Below are 22,759 nucleotides of genomic sequence, written 5' to 3' on the forward strand. Positions count from 1 at the left end.
GAAGAGCTAAAAGTGATTTTTTAAAAATTATACATTGACTTTTCTGTAGGTTATTATAATTCCTTATTCCCATTGGCCAATAATTGCTTCTTCCAGACCTTATGAAGTCAAATCACGTATTCTCATGCTCCTAATTTAGCAGTGATTAACTTCCAACATTTTAGTCTCAAATCTCACATAGAAAAAGGCATTAGATCAAACTCAGCTTTGAATAAGCCACCCTTGCAGTTTCAGGACCAACCCAATTCATGTCATGAATAGTGTTCATCCAGCTTCCATGCTTCAGAAATGGCATGGGCCATTCACCTTGAACTTGCCCCCCTCCACCCCCCAAAAAAAATTCTCCAAGGGCCACAGGCTTCATCATTTACCTCTACAACTCTCATTGTTCCCCTCCCCCGGTTCTGGCCTCCAGATAACCCCCAAACCACCATCCATTCTCTTCATTTCAGGGCATCCTAAAATCCACACCCCAACCCAGGCAGAAGCCTCTATACAGTCCCCAGGCAGCAGTAATTAAAAAGGTTCCTCATCTGAACTGCTCCTGAGTTGGAGGCAGCAGGTCCCTCCTAGGTCCTAGCTGGTCCTCAGAGGCTGCTGCATGTGTTACCAGGCTGTAGACCCCCTCCACCCTCCGCGTTCCTTCACCTCTCCCCCTTATCGCCATGCTCAGCTCACCTGCTTGCTGCCCCGAAGACCCCCTCACTTCATAGTCATCCAGCCCCCAAATTCCCTCCTCACCCCCATTTGCCCCCAATTTTTCTCCAATCATCAAAGTCCACCCCTTACCCATGGTCCCCCAGCTGCCCCCTCCTCCATGGGGTCCTCCAGCCCCTCCAGCCTACCCCTCAGCCCATGTTGTCCACTTAGCATCTTGTTTCTCCGGGCCCCCAAAGCTGTATTAAAATAGATCATGCTTATGGATGGCTTGTATTTTGGGAAGCAGCTGTTACTCCCCGCTGTGACTCCTGTCTAAAGTCAAGTTACTGAGGAATCCTCCTAAAATTGCTTAGTAAAGGCTTAGCACAAGTTTCAACCTGAAGATCAGAGACTTCTGCTGAAGAGCTAACAAGATGTTTTAAAAGGGCTTGTCTACACATACAGTGCTACTTACGCTGACAGGAGAGCTTCTCCCATTGGTGTAGGCACTCCACCTCCCTGAGGCGGTAGCTATGTCGATGGGAAAAGCCCTCCTGTCAATGTAGCGCTGTCTACACCAGGAGTTGGGTCGGTATAACGGTCACTCAATTCCACACTCCTGAGCGACGTAGTTATAGTGACGTAAGTCTGTAGTGTAGACCAAGCCTTAGATAAAGCAGTTATCAAGCATTTATGAGGCACTAACTTCAGTGTTCCTGAAACAAACGTAAATGCTTATTTGAGTGAGATGCAAAAGGCTGCTTGAGAAATGTCTAATGAGCTGGTTAGTTTCACCTGGCTAACTTAGTATGTTTTAAGCCAACATTTTCCAAACCAGGTGCCTAAAAGTAAGTAAGCTTCTCCCGGTAATATTTTGGCACCTCAGTGGAAGTGGCCTGATTTTCAGCTTGCACTGACGCTGCAAGTTCTCCTCTACTTTGAAAATCAGGCTACTCCTGAAGCACCAAGCTTAGAAAAAGTTGGCCTTAAGCAATATAATAAGATGCTCAATTTCCCAGTTCCTCCTTGCTGACTGGCCTGGGTTTAGGGAGATAAAACACTTCCCCTTTCTCTCAGGGCCCCAGTCTTCCTTTGCTTTCTATTTATAGCACTGCTGTAAAGACTAGGGTTGCCAATCCTCCAGGACTGCCCTGAAGTTTCCAGGAATTAAAGTTTATGTCATGTGATGAAACCTCCAGGAATACAGCCAACCAAAATTCTCAACCCCAGTAGAGAGCCCTGTGACAAAGTTCCTCCTCTGCCTTGGTGGGTCCTGCGCTTTCTGGCGGATTTTGCTTACCTCAGAAGTTCACGCCAGCCCTCAGTTGGGCTGTTTTAGCTAGAGTCTCAAACCTGCTGTTCACTCAGCTAACCTCATCACTGGCCAGCATGGGGGAAATGGAGAACAATCTCTGCAGTCTCTGTTGTCCCACCTAGTGGGTCGGGGACAGGCCAGATCACTTTCCAAATTACACCTTCCCCTCTGGTGTTTCTCACAGACCAGGTCAACTCCTCCTGTGTCCGATAGGGAGTTGGCGGGATGGGGGGAACCCGGGCCTGCCCGCTACACCGGGTTCCAGCCCAGGGTCCTGTGGATAGCAGCTGTCTACAATGACTCCTGTATCAGCTGGGTCACAGCTACAACTCCCTGGGCTTCTTCCCCATGGCCTTCCCCCAGCACCTTCTTTAGCCTCACCACAGGACTTTCCTCCTGAAGTCTGATAACACTTGTACTCCTCAGTCCTCCAGCAGCACACCTCCTTGCGCGCCCCCCACTAACTGATGGGAGGTCCTTTTTATACCAGGTGTCCTGATTAGCCTGCCTGCCATAATTGATTCTAGTAAGTTCTTCATTAGCTTGCCTGTCTTAATTGGTTCTAGCAGGTTCCTGATTGCTCTAGGGCAGCCCCTGCTCTGGTCACTCAGGGAACAGAAAACTATTCATCCAGTGGCCAGTATATTTGCCTTCTACCAGGCTTCTGCACCCAACTGGTCTGGGTCTGTCACAACCCCTAGTTAGCCCCTTCCATGCCCAGCTTGCATTGGGTTCTATATACGAAAACCTGTTTTCCTTATATGTCTTCATAATCCCTCCACTAGTCCCCTCAGAAATACTAAAAGGCACTTCTCAGTAAGGCCAGTTTCAGAGTGTCTTAAGCCAAGCCATTTTGGTGGCACCGGCAAGCTTAGATCATTCAGAGATAAGATGAGAGGAGGGGTGTAAGGCCAGGGCCCTGTGAGATGTTCACAGAGAAGGGGTCTGGCAGGAGGAAAGAGGAACTGTGAAAAATGCTGTTGAAGGAGCAGTCAGAGAGATCGGAGAACCAAGAGAGGACAGTGCTCTTAAGGCATGGGGAGGACAGGATGTTGAGGAGGAGGAAATGATCAGCAGTGTTAAAGCTGCCTTGATGCAGATGAGGTTGAAATACGGGCCATGAGCTTTAGCCAGGAACAAGTCATTAGAGACTTTAGTTTCTGTAGAGTGGATACCTGATGCCAGAGTGTGTGCAGCCGCATCTGCAGCATCAAGGGAACCTTGGAGGGAGGTCCGAGCAATCAATTTACCCTCCTCAGCAATGGGAGAAGATCTTGAAATTTGAGGACCGCAGACCAAGAGTTAAAATTTTACCTACTGAGGATTGCTAGCTGATTAGCGATCCGCAGTGAGAGATCCCCAGTAGAATAAATTTTTCTCCCAAAAAGGTCTAGCCGCTTAGCGTCCTTTGATTTGGGAGCCGGCCCTTGTTGACCCTGCCTTTCCTTGGCGTTCACCACAAGCGAGCATGGACCGGGGTGGGTAAAAAGGTATTCATAACCCCTGCTGGGCACAAAGTACTTTCTTTCTACCCCCTTAGCTGTGGGAGGGATGGAGGCCGGGGTTTGCCAGAGAGACTTGGCATTGTTCTGGATGGTCCTATTCATGGGGAGGGCCACCCTTGAAGGCCCCTCTGGGCCTAGAATGTCCACCATCGGGTCCTCTTCCTCCACAACCGCCTCAATTTGGAGGTTCATATTGAGGGCTACGCGCCTCAATAGTTCTTGAAGGACCCTAAAGTCCATCGGGGGTGGACCAGACGTGGATGTGCCAGTCACAGCCTCATCGGGGAGGACAAAGACGACTCCACTGGAAGGACCGGTGTGGAGGTAGTGTCCTGGTCGGCCGTGGGTGGTTCCTCTTGGGGACCTGGGGTAGCCCCTACCACGGGCGCTGGCTCCGCAGGTTAGTCCGGGTCTGGCGGAGGACGGCTGAGGGTTGCCTCAGGGGGCCGAGCGCTCAACCCTGACAGCGGCCGGGCAACTGGGGGTGCGCCCTGGGCTTGGTGGTATGCCCAGGGGGTCCAAAATTGCCATTGGGGCTGCCAGTTGGACGCTGGGGGGTCTTGGCCAAGGCTCCCTGGGCCCGACTGGGGGATGTCAGAGGCCCCTGATGCTCTCTCCGACCTGCCAGAGGGGGTCCAAGAGCGCGACTGCCAAGGGGGAGCGGTGTGGGAGTGGAGCAGAGGAGACACCGAGTCTCTTGGTAGGCGCGGGTCACGCGGGGATCGGCGCCGGGAGGCTGATTGCAACCGGTGCCGCGATGATGAGCGGTGCCGGGCAGTAGAGCGGTGCCGCGATGATGAGCGGTGCCGGGCTGGTGAGTGGTGCTGCAATGATGAACAGCGCTGGGCTGGTAAGCGGTGCCGGGTTGATGAGCGGTGCCGCGATGAAGAGCACCTTCCAGGTGACCGGTGCCGCGACTGGGAGCGGTGCCACGATGGAGAGCGGTGCCAAGATGTCGATCGATAGCGGGCCGCGGAGCGGTGCCGTGGCGATTGTTGACACAGGGATCGAGACCCACACCGCGTCGGTCCAAACGGTGCCGCGAGGTCGCCGATCTTGACCTGGACCTTGAGCGGGACCATGATCTAGCAGTCAAACGTCACCTGGAGCAGGAATGGCTCCGAGGATCGGGACCGCAGGACCAGCGCTGCGAGTCTGGCCGGTGCCGTGAGTCAGACCAGTACCTGGGATGGTGCTGGGACTCAGAACGGTGCCGGGACTCCAAGCGGGATGGAAATGGTGGTCTGATGGCTGACAGTCCGAACATCGCCGGTTTGCCCCTGGATGGCACCGGGACTCAGGCCGGTGCCGGTGCTGGGGCCGGAGGCACTGGAGCCGTCATTTCGATAAGCCCTCTGGTGGCTTCGAAGGTATCCGGCGTGGAAGGTAGTGTGATCTCTTCCACTTGCACCGTCCCTTGTGCAGGGTTGGCGTGAAGGATCTGGGCAAAGCGGCCTTGTCCTGCCTAGAGGCTTGGTTGGAGTCTTGCTCAGTCGGGACCGGGACAACTGTTTCGACCCTAACAGGGGGTCCTCCCACCGCTTGCTTCTTGCCAGCCACCGGGGAATGGGAGCGGTGCCGAGGCGGGCGTTTTTGGGGCCCGGGAGATCACCGGTCCCGAGATGAGCGCGGGATCTTCTGCGGTACCAAAGACGGCACCGCTGGAGGGGCACTCCGCACTGAGGCACGCGGGCCCACGTTTTGGGAAGGCCGCAAGGCAGACTCCATGAGGAGTTGCTTAAGACGAATCTCCCTCTTTTTACGTGTCTGAGGCTTGAACGCCTTACAAATTCTGCACTTGTCCGCTTGATGGCCCTCCCCTAGACACCTGAGACAGGAATCGTGGGGGTCGCCCGTAGACATGGGCTTATTGCAAGACTTGCAGGGCTTGAAGCCCTGGGACGGCATGCCCCAGAGCCCCGGAGGGCAGTCGTTGACGAGACTGCTCTCAACTGCTAAACTACACTTACACTATATGAACACTTAACACTAACTAATAACAATTAACAACTAACAATTAACCAACAATGAAGATAAGAGAACGCTAGGGATAAGTGGAGCACTTGATAAGACAAGAAACAACTATTCCAACAACCATCACAGGCGGTAAGAAGGAACTGAAGGAGGGGTTGGGCCGGCAGGGTCTTATATAGAACGCCATATCGGCGCCACTCCAGGGGGCTCTCCAGCCGGCCCGACGGGTAGCTGCTAGGGGAAAAGTTTCTGACATCCGTGCACGCGGCACACGCACACACCTAACTGGAATTGATATGCGCAATCACTCGAAGAAGAACAACAGAAGCTACATTAGAGTGTATGGCAGTGCAGCCAATGCCCTCCTCTCTGTAGTGCCAGAGTGTATACTAGGGAGTCTGCTTCCTTTGACTCCAAGATCCAGGAGTGACTAGAGACAGTAGATATAAGCAGTTTTTCAGTGAGCTTAGAGGAGAAGGGAGATAGGACAATGACTGAAAAGACATGTAGGACGGAGAGTAGTTTTCTGGAGGATGAGAGATACAAGAAGATGCCTATAGGAAGAGGGAGGGAAAACAAGGGTAAAGAAAGCCAGGAGGCTCTGGAGCCAAAGGGACAGATGGAGGGGTTAAAAGTAGGTAAGAGACCTCCAAGTATGTCTGGGGAGAAGGAGGAAAGGGTTTTGGGAGGAGAGGAAGAAGGGATGAAAAGAAAAGTCATATTGGTTCTTATTGATCTTCTCCTTGAAGAAGTTAGCACAATCCCGGGCAAAGAGGGAACAGTAGGTTTGAAGAGGGAGTCACAGGTGATGAACATCAATTTGAATCTGCCTGGTAAACTGTGTGTGTATATGGGAGTGGGGAGAAGAGGTGCACGCGCGCATGCTAAAAATAAGAACTCGTGCTATCAGCCACAGGCCCATCTTGTTTTCGGCTGCTGTAGATCACTCACTTCTGCTTGCATTGCCCATTTTCATTTCTGTTCCTCATTTCAAAAACCAGAACAGATGTGTATGAAGTTAATATTTCCCTCTGGCTGGTCCTTGCTATCCAGCTCTGTTCTCCCATGGAGGTTTGTTCAAAGTGTAAAGTCAATAATTTTTTTTCTAATCCTCTTTGGAGCCCAGATGCTGAGAGACTTAGTGCCAGGAGTACATTTTACTATCTACTTCTGCTTTTCCTCTCCAACCTGTGATCCTTTCACACAAATTCAAGTGTGACTTGAAACATATGTCCCAGCAATATGTTGCTTTCATTGCCCTTTGGCAGTGGGAGTTGTTAGGCCAGCCTTTAGATTAACCTCTCCAGAAACCTGAACAAGAGGCTGAACATAGCTACAGATTGCATAATGATTTCTTTATTTCTTAATCTGTGACATTACTTACTCTTCAGCTCTGCAATTCTCTGACACAGCCCCAGTCTATCAGCAACTGATCAGTGTCTCTGGGACTACTCAGTATCCCAGCAGGACAGGGAGCTGAATTACAGGCCTTCTATTCTGATCAATTTAGGTTCTTATACTCTGGTGGTGGGGCGCAGTATATCTGAGCACCTTCAAGTAATGCATCAAACGACATGACTAGAAGTGTGTGCAGTGGAGTGTCTTGGTTTGGTAGGGATTTTTTTAACATATGCACCTGTTGTGATGTACGGTATAACCTTGATTTTACGAATACCAGTCTTATGAATGACCAATTCTATGAATGATTTTTCCTGAGAGGGAAAAAAAATCACATAATGAAAGTCCTGTCAATGAAGAACAAGTCGACATCCCCTTGCGTTCCAGTGCCGTCAGTGTATGGGAAATCACTTTGCAGTGGTTTGCATGTTGACAAGAAAGCACTTCAGTGATCTATAGTGCAACTGATGTACCATACCCAGGGTCATTTTGGGATATTCTATGCTATGAACCCTCAATCCCCAATTAGTTAATAAAATAGGGGTTCTATAGAATTTATGAGAGAGAAGGCAGGTCAAATAAATGTGCCTTGTATTTGGAGTGGAATGTGGGGAGGTTTGGTCCTTATTTCCTGGGGGGCCTGAGACTGCCCCCTGACAAGCTTTACTCCCAGTGTAGAGAGTTCCGTTGTGCCAGGGGAGCAACGTTGTTGACCACGGTCTTCATCCTTTCAAAGTATTTGCAAATAATATTGCTCCTTAGATGGTAAAACTGATACGTGGCAGTTTCGGGGGGATTCTGCAGTGGTGGCGGTTTTCTTCTCTCTGGGGTGGATTGGCGCCGACTGTTTCCCCAGCCCCTCGTTTGTGGTTGGACAGTGGGCTGCCCACAGGCTCCGGTCCCTCCGGTTCCCCTTTTCCTTACTACAGTTTTTGCTGTCTCTTTTCAGCTATTCAGGCCAGATGTTTAGCTCTCTGCAGAAGTCTTGCTGTAAAACTGGTGATGTGTGCTCCAGCCAATGCCCTCCTTTCTGTAGTGCCAGAGTGTATAGTAGGGAGTCTGCTTCCTTTGATTTCAAGCACTGAGGGGTTTGGCCAGGGTCTGCCAGTGCAGCCCTTGTGGAGGGCCGAGGAGTTACCAGAGGAGTGGACGCTCTGGAGGTGAGGGAGGGGTCTGTTGGATGATATCAGCATGCCCTCCTGCACACCAGCACAAGGGGGAGCAGGGGTTGCTGCTGAGTAGGGTTGCCAACTTTGTAATATTTAAAAACCGGACACTCCAGCAGGAGTGCCAGAACCTCTCCTTCCCATCCCTGCCCCGCCCCTTCCCTCCAGGCCTCATCCCTGCCCAGCCTCTTCCCCTGAGGTCCCGTTCCTGCCCTGCCCCTCCCACCTGAGGCCCTGCTCCCATTCGCTCCTCTTTCTCCCTCCCCCATCGCTCGCTGCTCTTCCTTTCTCTCCCCCCTCTCTACCTGGGTCAGGAGGGACTCGCCCGCAGTGTTGGGGCTGGGAGCTGCAGCCGCCCAACACAGGTAGGAGGCAGCCCCGGCTGAGTAGGGGCTGGAGCAGTTGATGACTTGGCTCCTCCCCACCTCCCTCACCCACAGTAACCGGACTTTGGGTATCTGTTTAGTAGATCTGATGGGACACAGTCAGGTCCCCTTTTCGACCAGACTTTCCGGTCAAAAACTGGACACCTAGCCACCCTACTGCTGAGTGCTTTCTGTGGTTACCATGTAGACTAGGAAGTCTTGAGGAAGTGACCCACACTTGGCAGCAGGAGGAGCTAAATTCAGCCCTTCCTCTTCCTATATCCCAGGCCTGGATTTGGCCCAAAGAGAGCAGCCCCTGGGAAGAGAGCTTTGCAGGGTACAGTTTACTTCTTGAAACACTGAGATGCCAGGGACCAGGGAAGCAGATGGAGCTGAGGGGCAGAGGACAATGCTTGGGGAAGTCAGGGTGGAGAGGAGGGAAGAGATTGCTCAGGGGAGGCAAAGGATGTAGGCGAGAGATGGAAAGTTCTAGGGCCAGTTGTGGGGCAGGGGAGAGCTAGGCAGAGCCCAGGTGTTGAGGGAGAGGATGGGGAAACTCCTAGGGCAGAATGGAAGGCCATTTAGAGGGGATCTAGGAGTGCAGGAGAGGACTTGGGAGCAAGTGGAGTGGGGGAGGGCAGGATAAAGCTTGCGAGGACCTGGAGAGTGAGAGGGATGGGAGAGAACTTGGATGGTAAAGCATCTCCATGGAAGGAGAGGATGGCAAACCTTGGCCCTCCTGCGAGGATCAGTGCTGTTTCCTGTTTAATCTCTCTATTTGAACCCCTTGCTCTCTGATGATCCCGATGTCACTATCCTACTCCAATCCTCCAAGGTAATTGGAGCAGGTCTAGAGTAGTTGAGACCAGTTACTTGTCTACACTAGCTTGCTACTGCCCATGACACAGGATCTGTGGTAGTGCAACAGTGGGGAACTGGAAGAAGAATACTAGTGTAGGTCAAGTCAAAATGGGCGGGAATGGGGACCTGACTCCCCAGCGCCATTGGCTAAGAGGTGGCACTGGTTGGCACAGGTGAGAGAGCACCCATGCTTCTAGACTGGCAAAGAGACCACTGCAGCATGCACTTTCTGGGCGTGCCCCGGAAACATCCTGGCTGACTCAATGCCTCCTCGAGGTTTCCCACTACCGTCTAGCTCCTCTGCACACCCCTTCAATGCTAGCCCTTTGTGAGCAAGTGAGAAAATAAGTATGAAATACTTGGTACATTTGCAATGAGCTCCCCATATCCAAACAGCAGTGCTCTCTTCTCCCTTCGGGTAATTTCTCAGAGGGTTTTTTTGTAATGTCTAGTGCTAAACATATTTGAGGGTTGATGCACATTTATAAAGCTAAGCAATAAGACGAGGATGGCACAGACCTGATTGTTTGCCTGTCGTCGTCATCATGATCATGTTCCTATTACACCTCTGGCGTTTAGGGCAGTGATGAAGCTCCTCCACTCCTGTTTGTTTCTGGCAAGTCTTTCAATGGTTCCCCAGCTGTGCCCCTAGGTTTTTCAGCTCGGCTTCCACAGCTCTTCACCATGTTGTTTTCAGGCAGCCTCGTTTTCGCTTGCCTTCAGGTGTCCATCTTATTGCTACTCTGGTGATGGAATCAGTTTCCATCCGAAGCACATGACCGATCCATCTCCAGTGCCTCCTGGCAATGATGGTGCTCAGATCCTCTTGGCTGCACTGTGTCAATAGATCTTGGTTTGAGATTGTTCTGGGCCAAAAGATATGGAGCATTTTTCTGAGACAGGTTGTATGGAATGAAGACAGTTTTGACATGTCATACTTTCTCATTCCCCAGCATTCTGCACTATAAAGTAGTGTTGAAAGTACGCAGCTCTGATAAATCTTGAGTTTGGTTTTGGTGGTGTATTTTGATGATTTCCAGACTGCATTTAAGCTCCTGAAGATGTTCCTGGCTTTATTGATTTTGTTCCGGATGTCCTGGCTTGTTCGACAGTCCTGGCTGATGGTGCTGCCCAAGTATGTGAATGTTTCTACATTGGTCAGAACATAATCCTCTATCCGTACTGGTGATGGTGAGGCAATACTAAAGGTCCCGATATCTCTCTTATTGCGGTTGATTTTCAGTCCAATTTGCTGGCTGAATGCATTGAGTCGAGTTGTTTTTTCTTGTATATGGTATTGGGTATGTGATAGGGTAGCGACATCATCTGCGAAGTCCATGTCTTCAAGGGATGAGAAGAGTGTCCATTTAATGCCTCCTGGCATGTCTTCTGTTGTACGCTGCATTACCCAGTCAATGGCAATGTTGAAGAGGATTGCAGACATGACACACCCCAGACGTACTCCTGTTTTGACTTCAAAACTGAGCTCACTGTGATCATCACTGCATGTAAAGTTGAAATAGAAGCTTTTGATGAGGTAGATTATACGGAAAGGATTTTCATATGCCCACAGAATGCTCCATAGGCTGGTCCTGTGAATGCTATCAAAAGCTTCTCAAAGTCTATGAAATTTATGTAGAGTTGCCATTGCCATTCTAAGCACTGTTCTATTACGTTTCGTAGAGTGAAGATCTGGTCCGTTGTTTGCCTGTGCTTGGTGTTTATTTTGGTTTCATCTTTATTATAGAAAAGGAGGTGTATGTGTCATTTTAATCACAGATGGATTAAACTCAGTGGGACAAGATGATGCAGGTGATGATGTTGCTCAGCATGTGTTGCATGGGTTAGCTTTTCATGGTGTCATTTTAATGGGTAGCCATTTCCAGCGCTCCTTTTTAACAGTTGCCTAATTGTTTCATTGTGCTTGCCCCCTCTGACTGTCTCCACCTATTGCCTCTTGTCTTATACTTCATGTGTTAGCTATTTGGGATTGGACTGTTCTTTTGGTCTGTCTGTGTTTGTACAGCACCTAGCACAGTAGGGTCCTGATCCATGGCTGGGTGCCTAGCTTCTACTGTCCTAATAATGTTACTCCATTTGATCTGAGCAACTGGCCAAAAACTCAGGGTCTAGTAGGTTGTTCCAGTTAGGAGAAGATAATAACAACTGGAATCTCAGACCAGAGGAAATGTTTTAGTAATCAAGAGGGAAACAAGGAGGAGACTGACTGAGGCTATGTCTACACTAGCACTTTTGTCAGTACAACTTTTGTCGGTCAGGAGTGTGAAAAAAACCACACCTCGACTGACATAAGTTACACCGACAGAAGCGCCGGTGTGGACAGCGCTATGTTGACATAGATACTACCGCTTGTTGGGGGTGGTTTAATTATACCAACGGGAGAGCTCTGTCCCGTCAGCATAGAATGGCTACGCAGGAGACCACAGCTCAGCTGCATTGGTACAGCTCTGCCACTGTAAGGTCTCTAGTGTAGATCTGTCCCAGTGTAACTTCACTGATTTAAGGATCCTTTTGTATTATAGATTAGATACAGGAGCCAGATTTCTTTAATGACTTGCATTTTCACTGGACCTCTGACTCGTAGGTATTACAACCTGTCAGTGTCAACAACTGTAAAATGGCTGGGATGGATGCATATGGCCAAGTACTGTTTACATTTCCACTGGTGCAAAACCTGAGTAACTCTTGAAGTCAGTGCAACTGAGAGCAGAATTTGACCTGCAGCGTTCTGCAGAAGTTGCAAGCTCTTGATATTCCAACCAGCAGTTTGTTGCAACCCCTTTTACCTGGTGTAGTAATGGCCTTACATAAATATCATTGTGTGTGAGCCTGAGTACTATGCTTTATGCTGAAAGTGACACTTTCCACAGTGTCCTGGTAATAACTATTGCAGAATGCAGGAACACTCTTGTGCACAGATCTTTCAGACTGGATTTTCAAAAGCACCTTATAATGTTTTGTGTGAAAGTTTCCTTCCGTGCTTTTTAAAATATATTTATGTACACTAGGAATAATACATCCTGATCACTTCTCCACGGGCAGCCAAACCTTCAGATGTGTTTGCTCGACAGGGCCGGCTCTAGGTTTTTTGCTGCCCCAAGCAAAAAAAAATTTGGCTGCCCCCTCCCCCCCCCCACTGCACCCTCCTGCCGCCCCAGCCCTGGGTCACTGGTAACTCGCTCCCAGGGCGGGTCATTCAGCAGGAATTTTGGATGTGCACAGAACACAGACAGGATTGGTTCCCATCTGGTTACAGAACTGCAGTAAAGTGGAACCATTTTCAGCTTGTGTGACTGGAGGATATCTGGATGCATATTATAAGACTGTCCTACATAAATGAGGAAACGTTGAGGTGCCTTTATTATTCTTTTGTTCCATTCTTTGTTTCTATGGGGAATTTGCCAATGCAATATCACTGTCTTCCTTTTAAACAAATAAAACTAAAACTTAAAATAATAATAATAATAATAAAAAAGCAATGGCTGTTGAAAATAGCAATTCCAGTCCTAATAACCACTGGGAAGCATTTCTTGCTCAATTTATTCTACTTTTTCTACAGCAAGTTACAGTGGATCAGTATATTTGATTTGGGAGAAATGAAGTAACAGCTGCCCAAATTGAGCTTGAGCACTCCTGAATTTTGAGGGTGTTCAAATCTGGAAGGCAGGTGCTGGATTCCCTTTCTGAATATTAGCTAAATCTGGAAAAGAAAAGTCAATTTCTGCTTCCATGGCTCAGAAGTGTAAATCCTCCTATGTGCCTGGTACTGTATCTAAAGCTGCCCAGTCTAGAAGAGCCTCCCCTCCCTTACTTTTCATTTTAAATTCTAGTGGGATCCACGTACCTGCCTTGCTAGGCTTCAGATAGAGAGGTGCAATGTCCATTTAGTCCACCCAATTCTTTCTTTGGGGGAGAGGCTGGGGCGGCAGGAGGTGCGGGGGGGGGGAAGAGCCCAGGCTGGGGCAGCAGGAGGTGCAGGTGGGGGCCAGAGCTGGGGCAGCAGGGAGTGTGGGTGCAGGGGGGGGGAGAAGAGCCCAGGGCTGGGGTGGCAGGAGATGCGGGTGGGGGGAGAGCCCAGGGCTGGGGCGGCAGGAGATGCGGGTGGGGGCCAGAGCTGGGGCGGCAGGGGGTGCGGGTGCAGGGGGCGGAGAAGAGCCCAGGGCTGGGGTGGCAGGAGGTGCGGGGGGGGGGGGGGAAGAGCCCAGGGCTGGGGTGGCAGGAAGTGCAGGTGGGGGCCAGAGCTGGGGCGGCAGGGAGTGCGGGTGCAGGGGGGGGAGAAGAGCCCAGGGCTGGGGTGGCAGGAGATGCGGGTGGGGGGAGAGCCCAGGGCTGGGGCGGCAGGAGGTGCGGGTGGGGGGAGAGCCCAGGGCTGGGGCGGCAGGGGGTGCGGGTGGGGGGAGAGCCCAGGGCTGGGGCGGCAGGGGGTGCGGGTGGGGGGAGAGCCCAGGGCTGGGGTGGCAGGAGGTGCGGGTGGGGGGAGAGCCCAGGGCTGGGGCGGCAGGGGGTGCGGGTGGGGGCCAGGGCTGGGGTGACAGGAGATGCGGGTGGGGGGAGAGCCCAGGGCTGGGGCAGCAGGAGGGTGCAGGTGGGGGCCAGAGCTGGGGCAGCAGGGGGTGTGGGCGGGGGAGAGTCCAGGGCTGGGGCAACACAGGGGTGCGGGGGGAGCCCAGGGCTGAGGTGAGGGGCGGCAAAAAACCTAGTGCTGGCTCTGTCCCTACCATTTACAGCAAGCTGCAGCATGAGGTTTCAGTTCCACACTCCTTCCCCCTCCCTTTCCTGTTAATTGCGGCCAAGGGAATGCTGGGAAATGTAGTTCTTTCCCTGCTCCAGGGCTGGCTCTATAGGCAGGGAGCTAACCAAGGAACTACAGCTCCCAGGGCTCCCTGTTGGTTCTCAGCTCCCATGCTGGATTCTTGCGCCCCTGCAAATTTGCCGCCCCAAGCACCTGGTTGCTTTGCTGGTGCCTAGAGCCGGCCCTGTTGCTCGATATTGAAAACATTGCTCCCCTAATTTCTGGGCTGTGGTCTCACTCATTCTCTCAGAGGAATCAAGATGAGATCTTGTTATGGCTGGGATTCTCTAAAGGTGTTTCAGAAATAGTGCTTTTGCTGCACAGATGTGGGCATAAGTAATCTCCCCACTCTTCCTGCCTCAGGGATGGGAGCTGACCTGGTATGGAGATGCCCACCACATAGCAGGTAATTCTTTGGCTCTATAGCCCTTAAAGGGGCAACACTTGTTCTCCAACAAGCCAGACAAAGAGCCTACTGCTTAATGTGTGGTGAGGTCATCCTGCTTGTTTGGGTTTGTACCATTGTTTCTCATGTTCAAGCTCTTGATTTGCCTGTATTTGACTCTCACTTGGTCCTATGTGTTTAAGTTTGTTCTTGATTTAATATAACCTAGTGCCTCTTGAACAAAATACATATGCAGATAAGGATCCGAGGCTGACCAAACCCAAATGGGTCTGTTAAAAGCCACACATACAGTTAATGACAAGGATTTGTTAAAACTTGTATAGAAAGCTCATGTATGTTAATAATGATAAAAGCAAAAGTTTGAAAACTAGATTAATGTGCCGCAGCCACCACCAATCTGAGACTGTCCAGAAGACTCTGTAGCAATTTATTTCAAATTTAAGTAAATTCCTACTACTTAAGGAATAAATGGTGTGAAATCTAGGGCAAATCAGACAGAATAGCTCTTCTAGTCTTGCCTCCCGCTAGCACTGTCTGCTGTTGCTATTGAGTGCTCACTGGGACTGTGTTCACAAATGTGTGTTACTCATGGTCCCCTTTAAGCCAGTAGAAAGTAACCTAATGGAGCTGGAAATCATCTACACAAAGGCTACTCTCTCCTGTTTGCATCAGGCCCTGCTGCGTGTATGTGTGTGGGCTTGTTATGATTTCAGAAAGCCCACGGTCTGCCACTGCTGTACTACAGGACAAATGAGAACTGTATTTCCACCAGGAAGAATAGACCATGAAAAGCATTTGGATTGGCGCTTAAAATCTGTATTGAACATGCTTATTCACTGCTATCTGATGGTCCTGGAGTGTAACTGTAGAGGCAGCTGCTGACACAGGTGTCTCCTTTTCATCCTTGCTTGCTACCTGTATAGGGTGGTATAGAGGATTGTCAATCTGTGTACTGCCACAGTGAGCCAATGATTTTATATCACTAGGTCTCAATGTGGAGGCAAAACGCTGGGACCACATGAATGGTGGCTGCTGTAGCCTGGGGGATCTGACATTCCTCAATTAATTGGCAGCTTCAAGCATAGCGATCAATCGAAGGCTATTAGCAAGGATAGTGTCCCTAGCCCAGGGGTCGGCAATCTTTCAGAAGTGGGGTGCTGAGTCTTCATTTATTCACTCTAATTTAAGGTTTCGCGTGCCAGTCATACATTTTAACGTTTTTAGAAGGTCTCTTTCTATAAGTCTTATAATATATAACTAAACTATTGTTGTATGTAAAGTAAATAAGGTTTTTAAAATGTTTAAGAAGCTTCATTTAAAATTAAATTAAAATGCAGAGTTCCCCGGACCGGTGGCCAGGACCCAGGCAGTGTGAGTGCCACTGAAAATCAGCTTGCGTACCGCCTTTAGCAGGTGCGCCATAGGTTGCCTATCCCTGCCCTAGCCTCTGTTTGCCAGAAGCTGGGAATGGGCAACAGGGTGACACTTGATGATTATCTGTTCTGTTAATTCCCTCTGGGGCACCTGGCATTGGCCACTGTCAGAAGACAGGATACTGGGCTAGATGGACCTTTGGTCTGACCCAGTGTGGCCGTTCTTATGATCTGATTGTTCTGTAGCTTTGCCTCTAAAGACCCCAGAACGTTTGCTATCCCTAAAGATATGTTTTCAGACATAAAGGCCAGCATTGTCTCTCATTGCTGGGAGTTCCAGCATAGCAATTTTGAACTTTCTGCAGAATTTCAACCAGCAAGAGATCTTCTTGAAAAGTGACCTTAGCCACAATAGTGAATAAGGGCATCATGAAATACACTGTGTCCATGGTGCCTGGATCTCCTTAAAGATGCCTCTAACACAGGCTCTATCAGCTCATGACTCTTTGTGCAACACATGCTGAGTGGGTGACAGCAAAATGAGATGTGTGGTCATTCTCTGTTCTTGCCTAAATAGCAACCCAGCTTTGTGGACACCACTATAGTATCTCACAGGCATCAGTCAGAGCTTGAAGTCACCTTCATCTTTGTGGGACTTGAACATTTTAACATTTCTTTCCAAATAAAATCAGACTTTTTAAAAACAGAGATAATCCTTTTGGAGTCCCAGCGGACAAGCCCAAGGTTCTGGTTGTTGCACCTCTGAAAATCAGGTCACTTGATTTAAATTCCTAAATATGGACTTAGAAAACTAACTCGAGACACTCAAGTGTCAACATTTTAACCTTAAAACTTTGAAAATTTCAATGGTTTGCTGGCCCATTTATTTGAGCCTAATTATGTCTAGTTATTTGAATACTGGAAGGAATACTAATAGGCGCATTTGATTGTGTTTCTCTTGCAATCTGAAAGTGAAGGGAGATTCCTACCGTGCTCCTTGCTCTCAGTAAGTATGAGAATTGATCCTATCAAAACTTCTGCTTTTATAGATCTTTGTCGCTCTGAAGCCAAACACACTTTAAAATTCAATGGCCATAGAAGTGGGATCTCTTCCACTTGGCTTCACTGAATCTTTGAGGTTGCTGTTTTTGCTGACGCTGGCTGGGGCATGTGTACATATCTGTTTGTGTTTATATTGTGTGACCTGTTCTGCACGGAAGCCTGTGGTCAGGTACATGCCTTTCTCTGGACAGTAGTAGTCGATTTTTTCTCTCTCTTTCTTTGCTTTGCCTCCAGTGAGGAGCGACATTTCCGTGGTAGGAACGATCCACAGCGATGTTTGCCAATGTCTGTGTTCTGTGGGTTGTTTCAGGCGTCGGAAGGCGTTCCAGTGAAGTACTTCGACAACTTGGACGAACTGATAGAGTTTTACAAGAAGGAGAACATGGGTCTGGTATGGCACCTGAGATATCCTGTCCAACGGGAAGAGGAGGAGGCAGCTGATGAACCAGAGGAGGATGCGGGTAAGAAATCCAGAGGAAAGGTGGATGGTTTGGACCCTGGAGTGAAACAGACTTGATGTGCGCTGGAGATGATGGGAGTGTTGGCAGGAGTTTTCTTGGAGTTTCTCAGCTTGATTCTCAGCAGTGCTATGTGCCTGCGACTCCTATTGACTGCATTAGGAGGTATGAGTGCTCAGGGCCTCTGACAATCAGGCCCCTTTGGGTATGTCTATACAGCAGCGGTTCTCAGACTGTGATTCGGGACCCCAAAGTGAGTCACGACCCTGTTTTAATGTGGTCACCAGGGCTGGCTTAGACTTGCTGGGGCCCAGGACCAAAGCCAAGGGGTGTCAGCCCTGGGCAGCAGGGCTGAGGTTACAGCCCGCCAGCCCTGGATTGAAGCCCTTGGCATTTGGCTTTGGCCCCCCATTCCCGGGGTGGTGTGGCTTGTCTTTTGCCCCCCGACCCCCAGATAGCAGGGCTCAAAGGGGTTCAGGCTTCAGTCCCCGCTCCTGGGGTCATGTCGTAATTTTTGTTGTCAGAAGGGAGTCGCAGTGCAATGAAGTTTGAGAACCGCTGCTATACAGCAATGTAAGCCTGGGCTCGAGCCTGGGCTCAAGCCTAGCCCCTCTTGCATCCACACACCAGTTGTGTTAACCTAGGGCTTGAACCTAGGGGCTCAGGGCCCTGCAGGGTTGGAGGGTCCAAGTCTGTATTAAGCTGAGACCTAGGGTCTGAGCCCTATTGCTTTCCTGTATGCATGGCCCCAGCATGACCTGGGTCCTGGAAGTCCTCCGGTGGTATCCCTTAGTCCTCTCTATGCCAACAATCTGTGATGCAGTCTATTGCACTATATTGCAAACGGAAGCCACTCGTCCCTTTGCAAACGGCAGCACCTCAGATCAGCGTTAAGCCATTGTCTGGTGAACACCAGTCTGTAAGCACACTATCAGAGAGCCTGCAGGGTTTGCAAGGGAGAATGATCAAAAGAAGCTTTTTGCAAAGAAAGCTGCTTCCTGGACACAGGAGCACAGCCAGATTTTGGTGCACGCTGCCCTTATGGGCACCTGAGTCCCATCTATAGCACTGTCACAGTTAGGAAGCAGGCAGTAGAGTTTTCCCATAGTGCACCACACTTGTAGGGCTATAGTGTCGACACTTGGGGTGGGGTGCGGGGTGCACTTGGCACTCTGAGAGAGGGTTACTGTGACTCAGGTCTGTGCTCTGCAATGTGGATGCCAGAGCCGTAGGTTCGAGCAGGGGTCAGAATATCCTTAACCCAAGATTAAAATGCAGTGTAGATGCTCAAGCCCAGGGTTCCCTGACACACACAGCCAACTTGAGTCCACTAACCCTAGGCTGCCATTGCTGTGCAGACATAACCTTTATACCTCTGTGCTATGGAGAATATTTCTAACAATTATGAGCTTGTCCAGGGGTGCTTCGATACCAAGTGATGGTTCCTTTACTACTACCTCGTAGACAGTTGGGTGAGAAGGTCCTGGCTGGACCTGGCACTCGCCTCCTGGTTTGGCATTTCCATCACCAGGCCCACAGTGTCAGTGGTGGATTTTCTGACGTAACGTGGTTCAAGGGACCTGCTGTCGGATTTCCTTCTGACTGAGGATGGGGAAACAGGTAGCGCAAGGATGGCTGACCTCCGTTTGTCAGGTTTAAGAAAGAAAGGAAATCATGGACTCCACCTATGTCTATACTACAACGCTGCACTGTTACAAGCTGCAGCAGTGCAGGACATCCTTGCTAGCTGCCTTGTTTTGCATGTACACGTTGCACTGTGTCCATATACAAGACCCACTGCAAGCATTGTAGGGCTGGTGGATTGTTGCACCTACCCCATGGTGCCGCATACAGCTCCCTGGAGCTGGGGGAAGAAGGTCTATGGTATAGAATATCTGTGGCACTTACTCGTATTTTTAGTTTGTTCTGTCAGCTGCTGCAAATGGTTCTGTCCCGCATTAAGAGCAGAATCAAGCAGTGGGTTATATTGGCTGCCCCCATCTTCTACACGCTCCCCGGGAATGAGCCACATTCTGTGCAGAGGCACATTAGCTGCCCTTTCTGCTGTGTCTGGAAGATTCATGTTCCATACCACTCTAGGACAGGATCATGGCATCGCAAGCCAGTTTGAGCCTGCATCTTTGATGTTTGCCATCACGGGTCAGTCCCACGGGAGGACTTTGGTTTTGGCTCAGTGCTCTAAGTGAAGAGCAGTCCTGGAGGAGAGGAGAGAGATTACTGCACTGCTTCATGGGGTTCTCCCCTCCAAAAGAGACGTGAAAGTGAGGACCCTAGTAGCTGTCTGTGGAGTTAAGGGTTCTATACAGAGCTAATCAGAAACATTTTGACTAGCCATTATTTTTATTAGAATGTGCTGATTCTTCAAAATCTAGACATTCCATGGGTCTATGTTATTTTGATTAAATACCACCAGAAACCAGACAGGGTTCCAATGGAAAACCTGTCGGCTTTCTTGCCAGCCTGCCCACACAGCTCCTGAGCAGCCAGGGGTCCTAGGCTCCATAGCAGGGACTCAAACCCAGGGTGCCTGAGACCCAGGCTAGTGCTGTAACCACTGGACCATCCTTTCTCTCCTCTTTTGTCTGTCTGTCTAGAAATGCTGAGCATGACCATGAACCTGATTATCTTCAGGTTAAAACCTCTTTGACACAGCCTTCCCATTGCACGCACACACACACAATCTCACTGATCTCGTGAGGGCTGGAAAATATTGACAATGAAATTTCAATGAGAAACTGACCCCACTTTTTGCAAAACTATTAGTTATTTTCTCATTTTCTGGCCAGCTCTCAGAATGGGGGAGAGAAGGGCAGGAAGAAGAATAAACAGAAGGGCAGGAAGTTGAAAAAAAGTTCTTGTTGCCACTCTACTTGCCTCTGGCTAGAGCAGTGGTTCTCAAACTTTTGTACTGACGACCCCTTTCACATTTCAAGCCTCTGAGTGCGACCCCCCCCCTTATAAATTAAAAACACTTTAAAATATATTTAACACCATTATAAATGCTGGAGGCAAAGCGGGGTTTGGGATGGAGGCTGACAGCTCGCGACCCCCCATGTAATAACCTCGCGACCTCCTGAGGGGACCCGACCCCCAGTTTGAGAACCCCTGGGCTAGAGGAAGAGAAGTGAAAATGTGATCTTTTAGTAAGGCCAGTCACACCCACAATTCAGTTTTATAAGGTGCTTAGGTACGATCATTCTGGAGCCATATGAAAGCCTAGAGGATGTCTTTGTCATATACGTTTCATTGTTAAGTCTCCTATCCCTGTGGTATCTAAGCATGGAGGTATTGATCTAACTGCAGCACCAGTCAGTCATGCTGTTGCTCATTATTTCTTTCTCTCTTTGAGTCACAATGTGCACAGGAGCTATGGACCATTCTTTTCAGGAAAATAAGCATCATTCTCTTATTTTTAAGTACAACCAAGTACTATGTGCATTACAAAGTGATGGGTGATTGTTAACAAGGGTGAATATCATTGGGTTAAGTGCAGCTATAGCCACTTCCCACCAAAGAGACAGAGTGCTGTCGAATTGAATGGCATGGCTTTGGGGGGGCCTAAGCTGGAGAGTGGAGGGAGTTTTCAGCTGTGATGAATGCACTGGATGCCCCTGTGACAAGGGAGGCTACTCAGGTCAACGTACTTCATTAAATGGAAGGGGTTTATTTACACTTAGCATTCGTTATTATTTCCTTTCTCTGCACATATTTACTAATTTTAGCTGCCCGTTCTCAACCTCTTTGTACTCTCCCCAACCTGCTTCTCCTTGCACTGTGCCTGCCATGGAGATGTAGGAACTCAAATACTGGAGTTCTGTGACTGGAGAAGCTGCTAATCATGTCAGCGCCCAGCCCTTTTTTTTTGTTATGAACAAATGAGGACTAGGATGGAGACTGCTAAACCCACTTAACCTGAACTAAGTTCAGTTACTGTGGACTGAAGTTAAATCTGTGTGTCTGTCCGTATTTGGCGGAGATGTAGCCCCTTATACATCTCCCTCTCCCATGTAGCTCCTGGGCACTGTCCCACTCCACTGACGACCCATTATAATAATAATGATACCTAGCCATGATATAGCACATGCACATTTTCAAAACACTGCACAAATGTTAATCAATCTTCACAATGACTGGGAAATTTAAGTTAAGTGACTTGACCAAGTCTATTCAATAAGCCAGTGCCAGAGCCCAGGATTATTGCTTATGCATTCTGGGTTCACAGCCCTCAACTCAGCCCACTACACCACACCGCTGAGTTCAGTGGGAACAGAATTGGGCCCTTATCAATATCAAGGTCTGATCTGATGAAGTTCAGATCTTTTCAGTTCAGCGATTGCAGGCCAGTTAATCTGGATGGATTTTGCACTGACTGCCACTGTGATGCAGATGATATTGTGGGTCAGAATGGGAGGCAAGTGGTCTAGGCGTGTTGCCAAAATTACTTTGTTTCCCTTCCTTCATGTCAGACCCTGTACCAGCCCCACCCATATTACCCCCACGACCCTACCTGGTGGCACTCCCGGCAAGCGAGATGAAAGAAGTGTCTCCTCTGAATGAAAATTCCAAGGTGGCAGAAGTCAGCAAACTGTCCCTTTCTGAGACGCTACTTCAGCGGCTGCAGTCCCAGGACACCAGCAGGTGAGCTCTGGTCATTCGCTGCCCCCAGAAACGTAGATAGATGGGTAATAACCAGGACAATAGAATCAACATTGAAGCCCTCTCGGGAGTTGGTAAGGCGCTGCGTTTGGGAAAGATGTCACTGATATTACAACTATGTCAGTGCACTCTATTGTGGGAGAGGGGCTGTGGGGCCTGCGTCTAATCTCACACTCATTTTACCCCAGTGTAACTCCATGGGCTTCAGAGGAGTTACTCCTGATTTACACAATTAAAGGGTAGTCAGAATCAGGTCCATTCTCTCTTAGACATTAAAGTAATACAGTGGCTACTCCTTAAGGTAGCGCTCATGCTCTGGCATGGAAGAAATGTTCTCTTGAAGTATAAAACAATGTACTGACCTCCCCCATGGAGATATTTCCTAATGTACGGTAAGATAATATCAGAGAGAGGCTAGAATAGAAATCATGTGCCTAAACCATAGATATCGTGGGCTAGATCCTTAACATGTGCAAATTGGAAAGTCTTCATTGGTTTCAATGGAGTTACGCTGATTTATGCCAGCTGAGGGTCTGGCCCCATCTAAGTATATGACTGTCTAAATACATCACGCACATGGTAGCCTGTTGAATCTGGACACCCATTCAAGCATCGGAGGAAACTGGTGACATCTAGGGTGACCAGATCCTCAGAGTTAAAAATCAGGACATGTGTCTATGGGCCAGGGCTGGGGGAGCAAGTTACAGCAAAGGGAAGCTAGTTTGGTGTTCTGTCAGGGAGGTAGGA

General features: G+C 49.4%; 1 protein-coding gene across 1 annotated transcript in view; it reads left to right on the forward strand.

Annotated features, from left to right (window-relative positions):
- The window catches only part of INPP5D (inositol polyphosphate-5-phosphatase D), a 90,024-nt gene that overhangs the window by 24,105 nt on the left and 43,160 nt on the right, over positions 1 to 22,759 (forward strand). Inside the window, exons 3-4 of the mRNA XM_065411400.1 lie at positions 17,188 to 17,338; positions 21,823 to 21,994. Of these exons, the coding sequence (XP_065267472.1) occupies positions 17,188 to 17,338; positions 21,823 to 21,994 (323 nt within the window). The remainder of the gene's footprint in view (positions 1 to 17,187; positions 17,339 to 21,822; positions 21,995 to 22,759) is intronic.

This window comes from Emys orbicularis, chromosome 9, assembly GCF_028017835.1.
Source record: "Emys orbicularis isolate rEmyOrb1 chromosome 9, rEmyOrb1.hap1, whole genome shotgun sequence".
Taxonomy (NCBI): Eukaryota; Metazoa; Chordata; order Testudines; family Emydidae; genus Emys; species Emys orbicularis.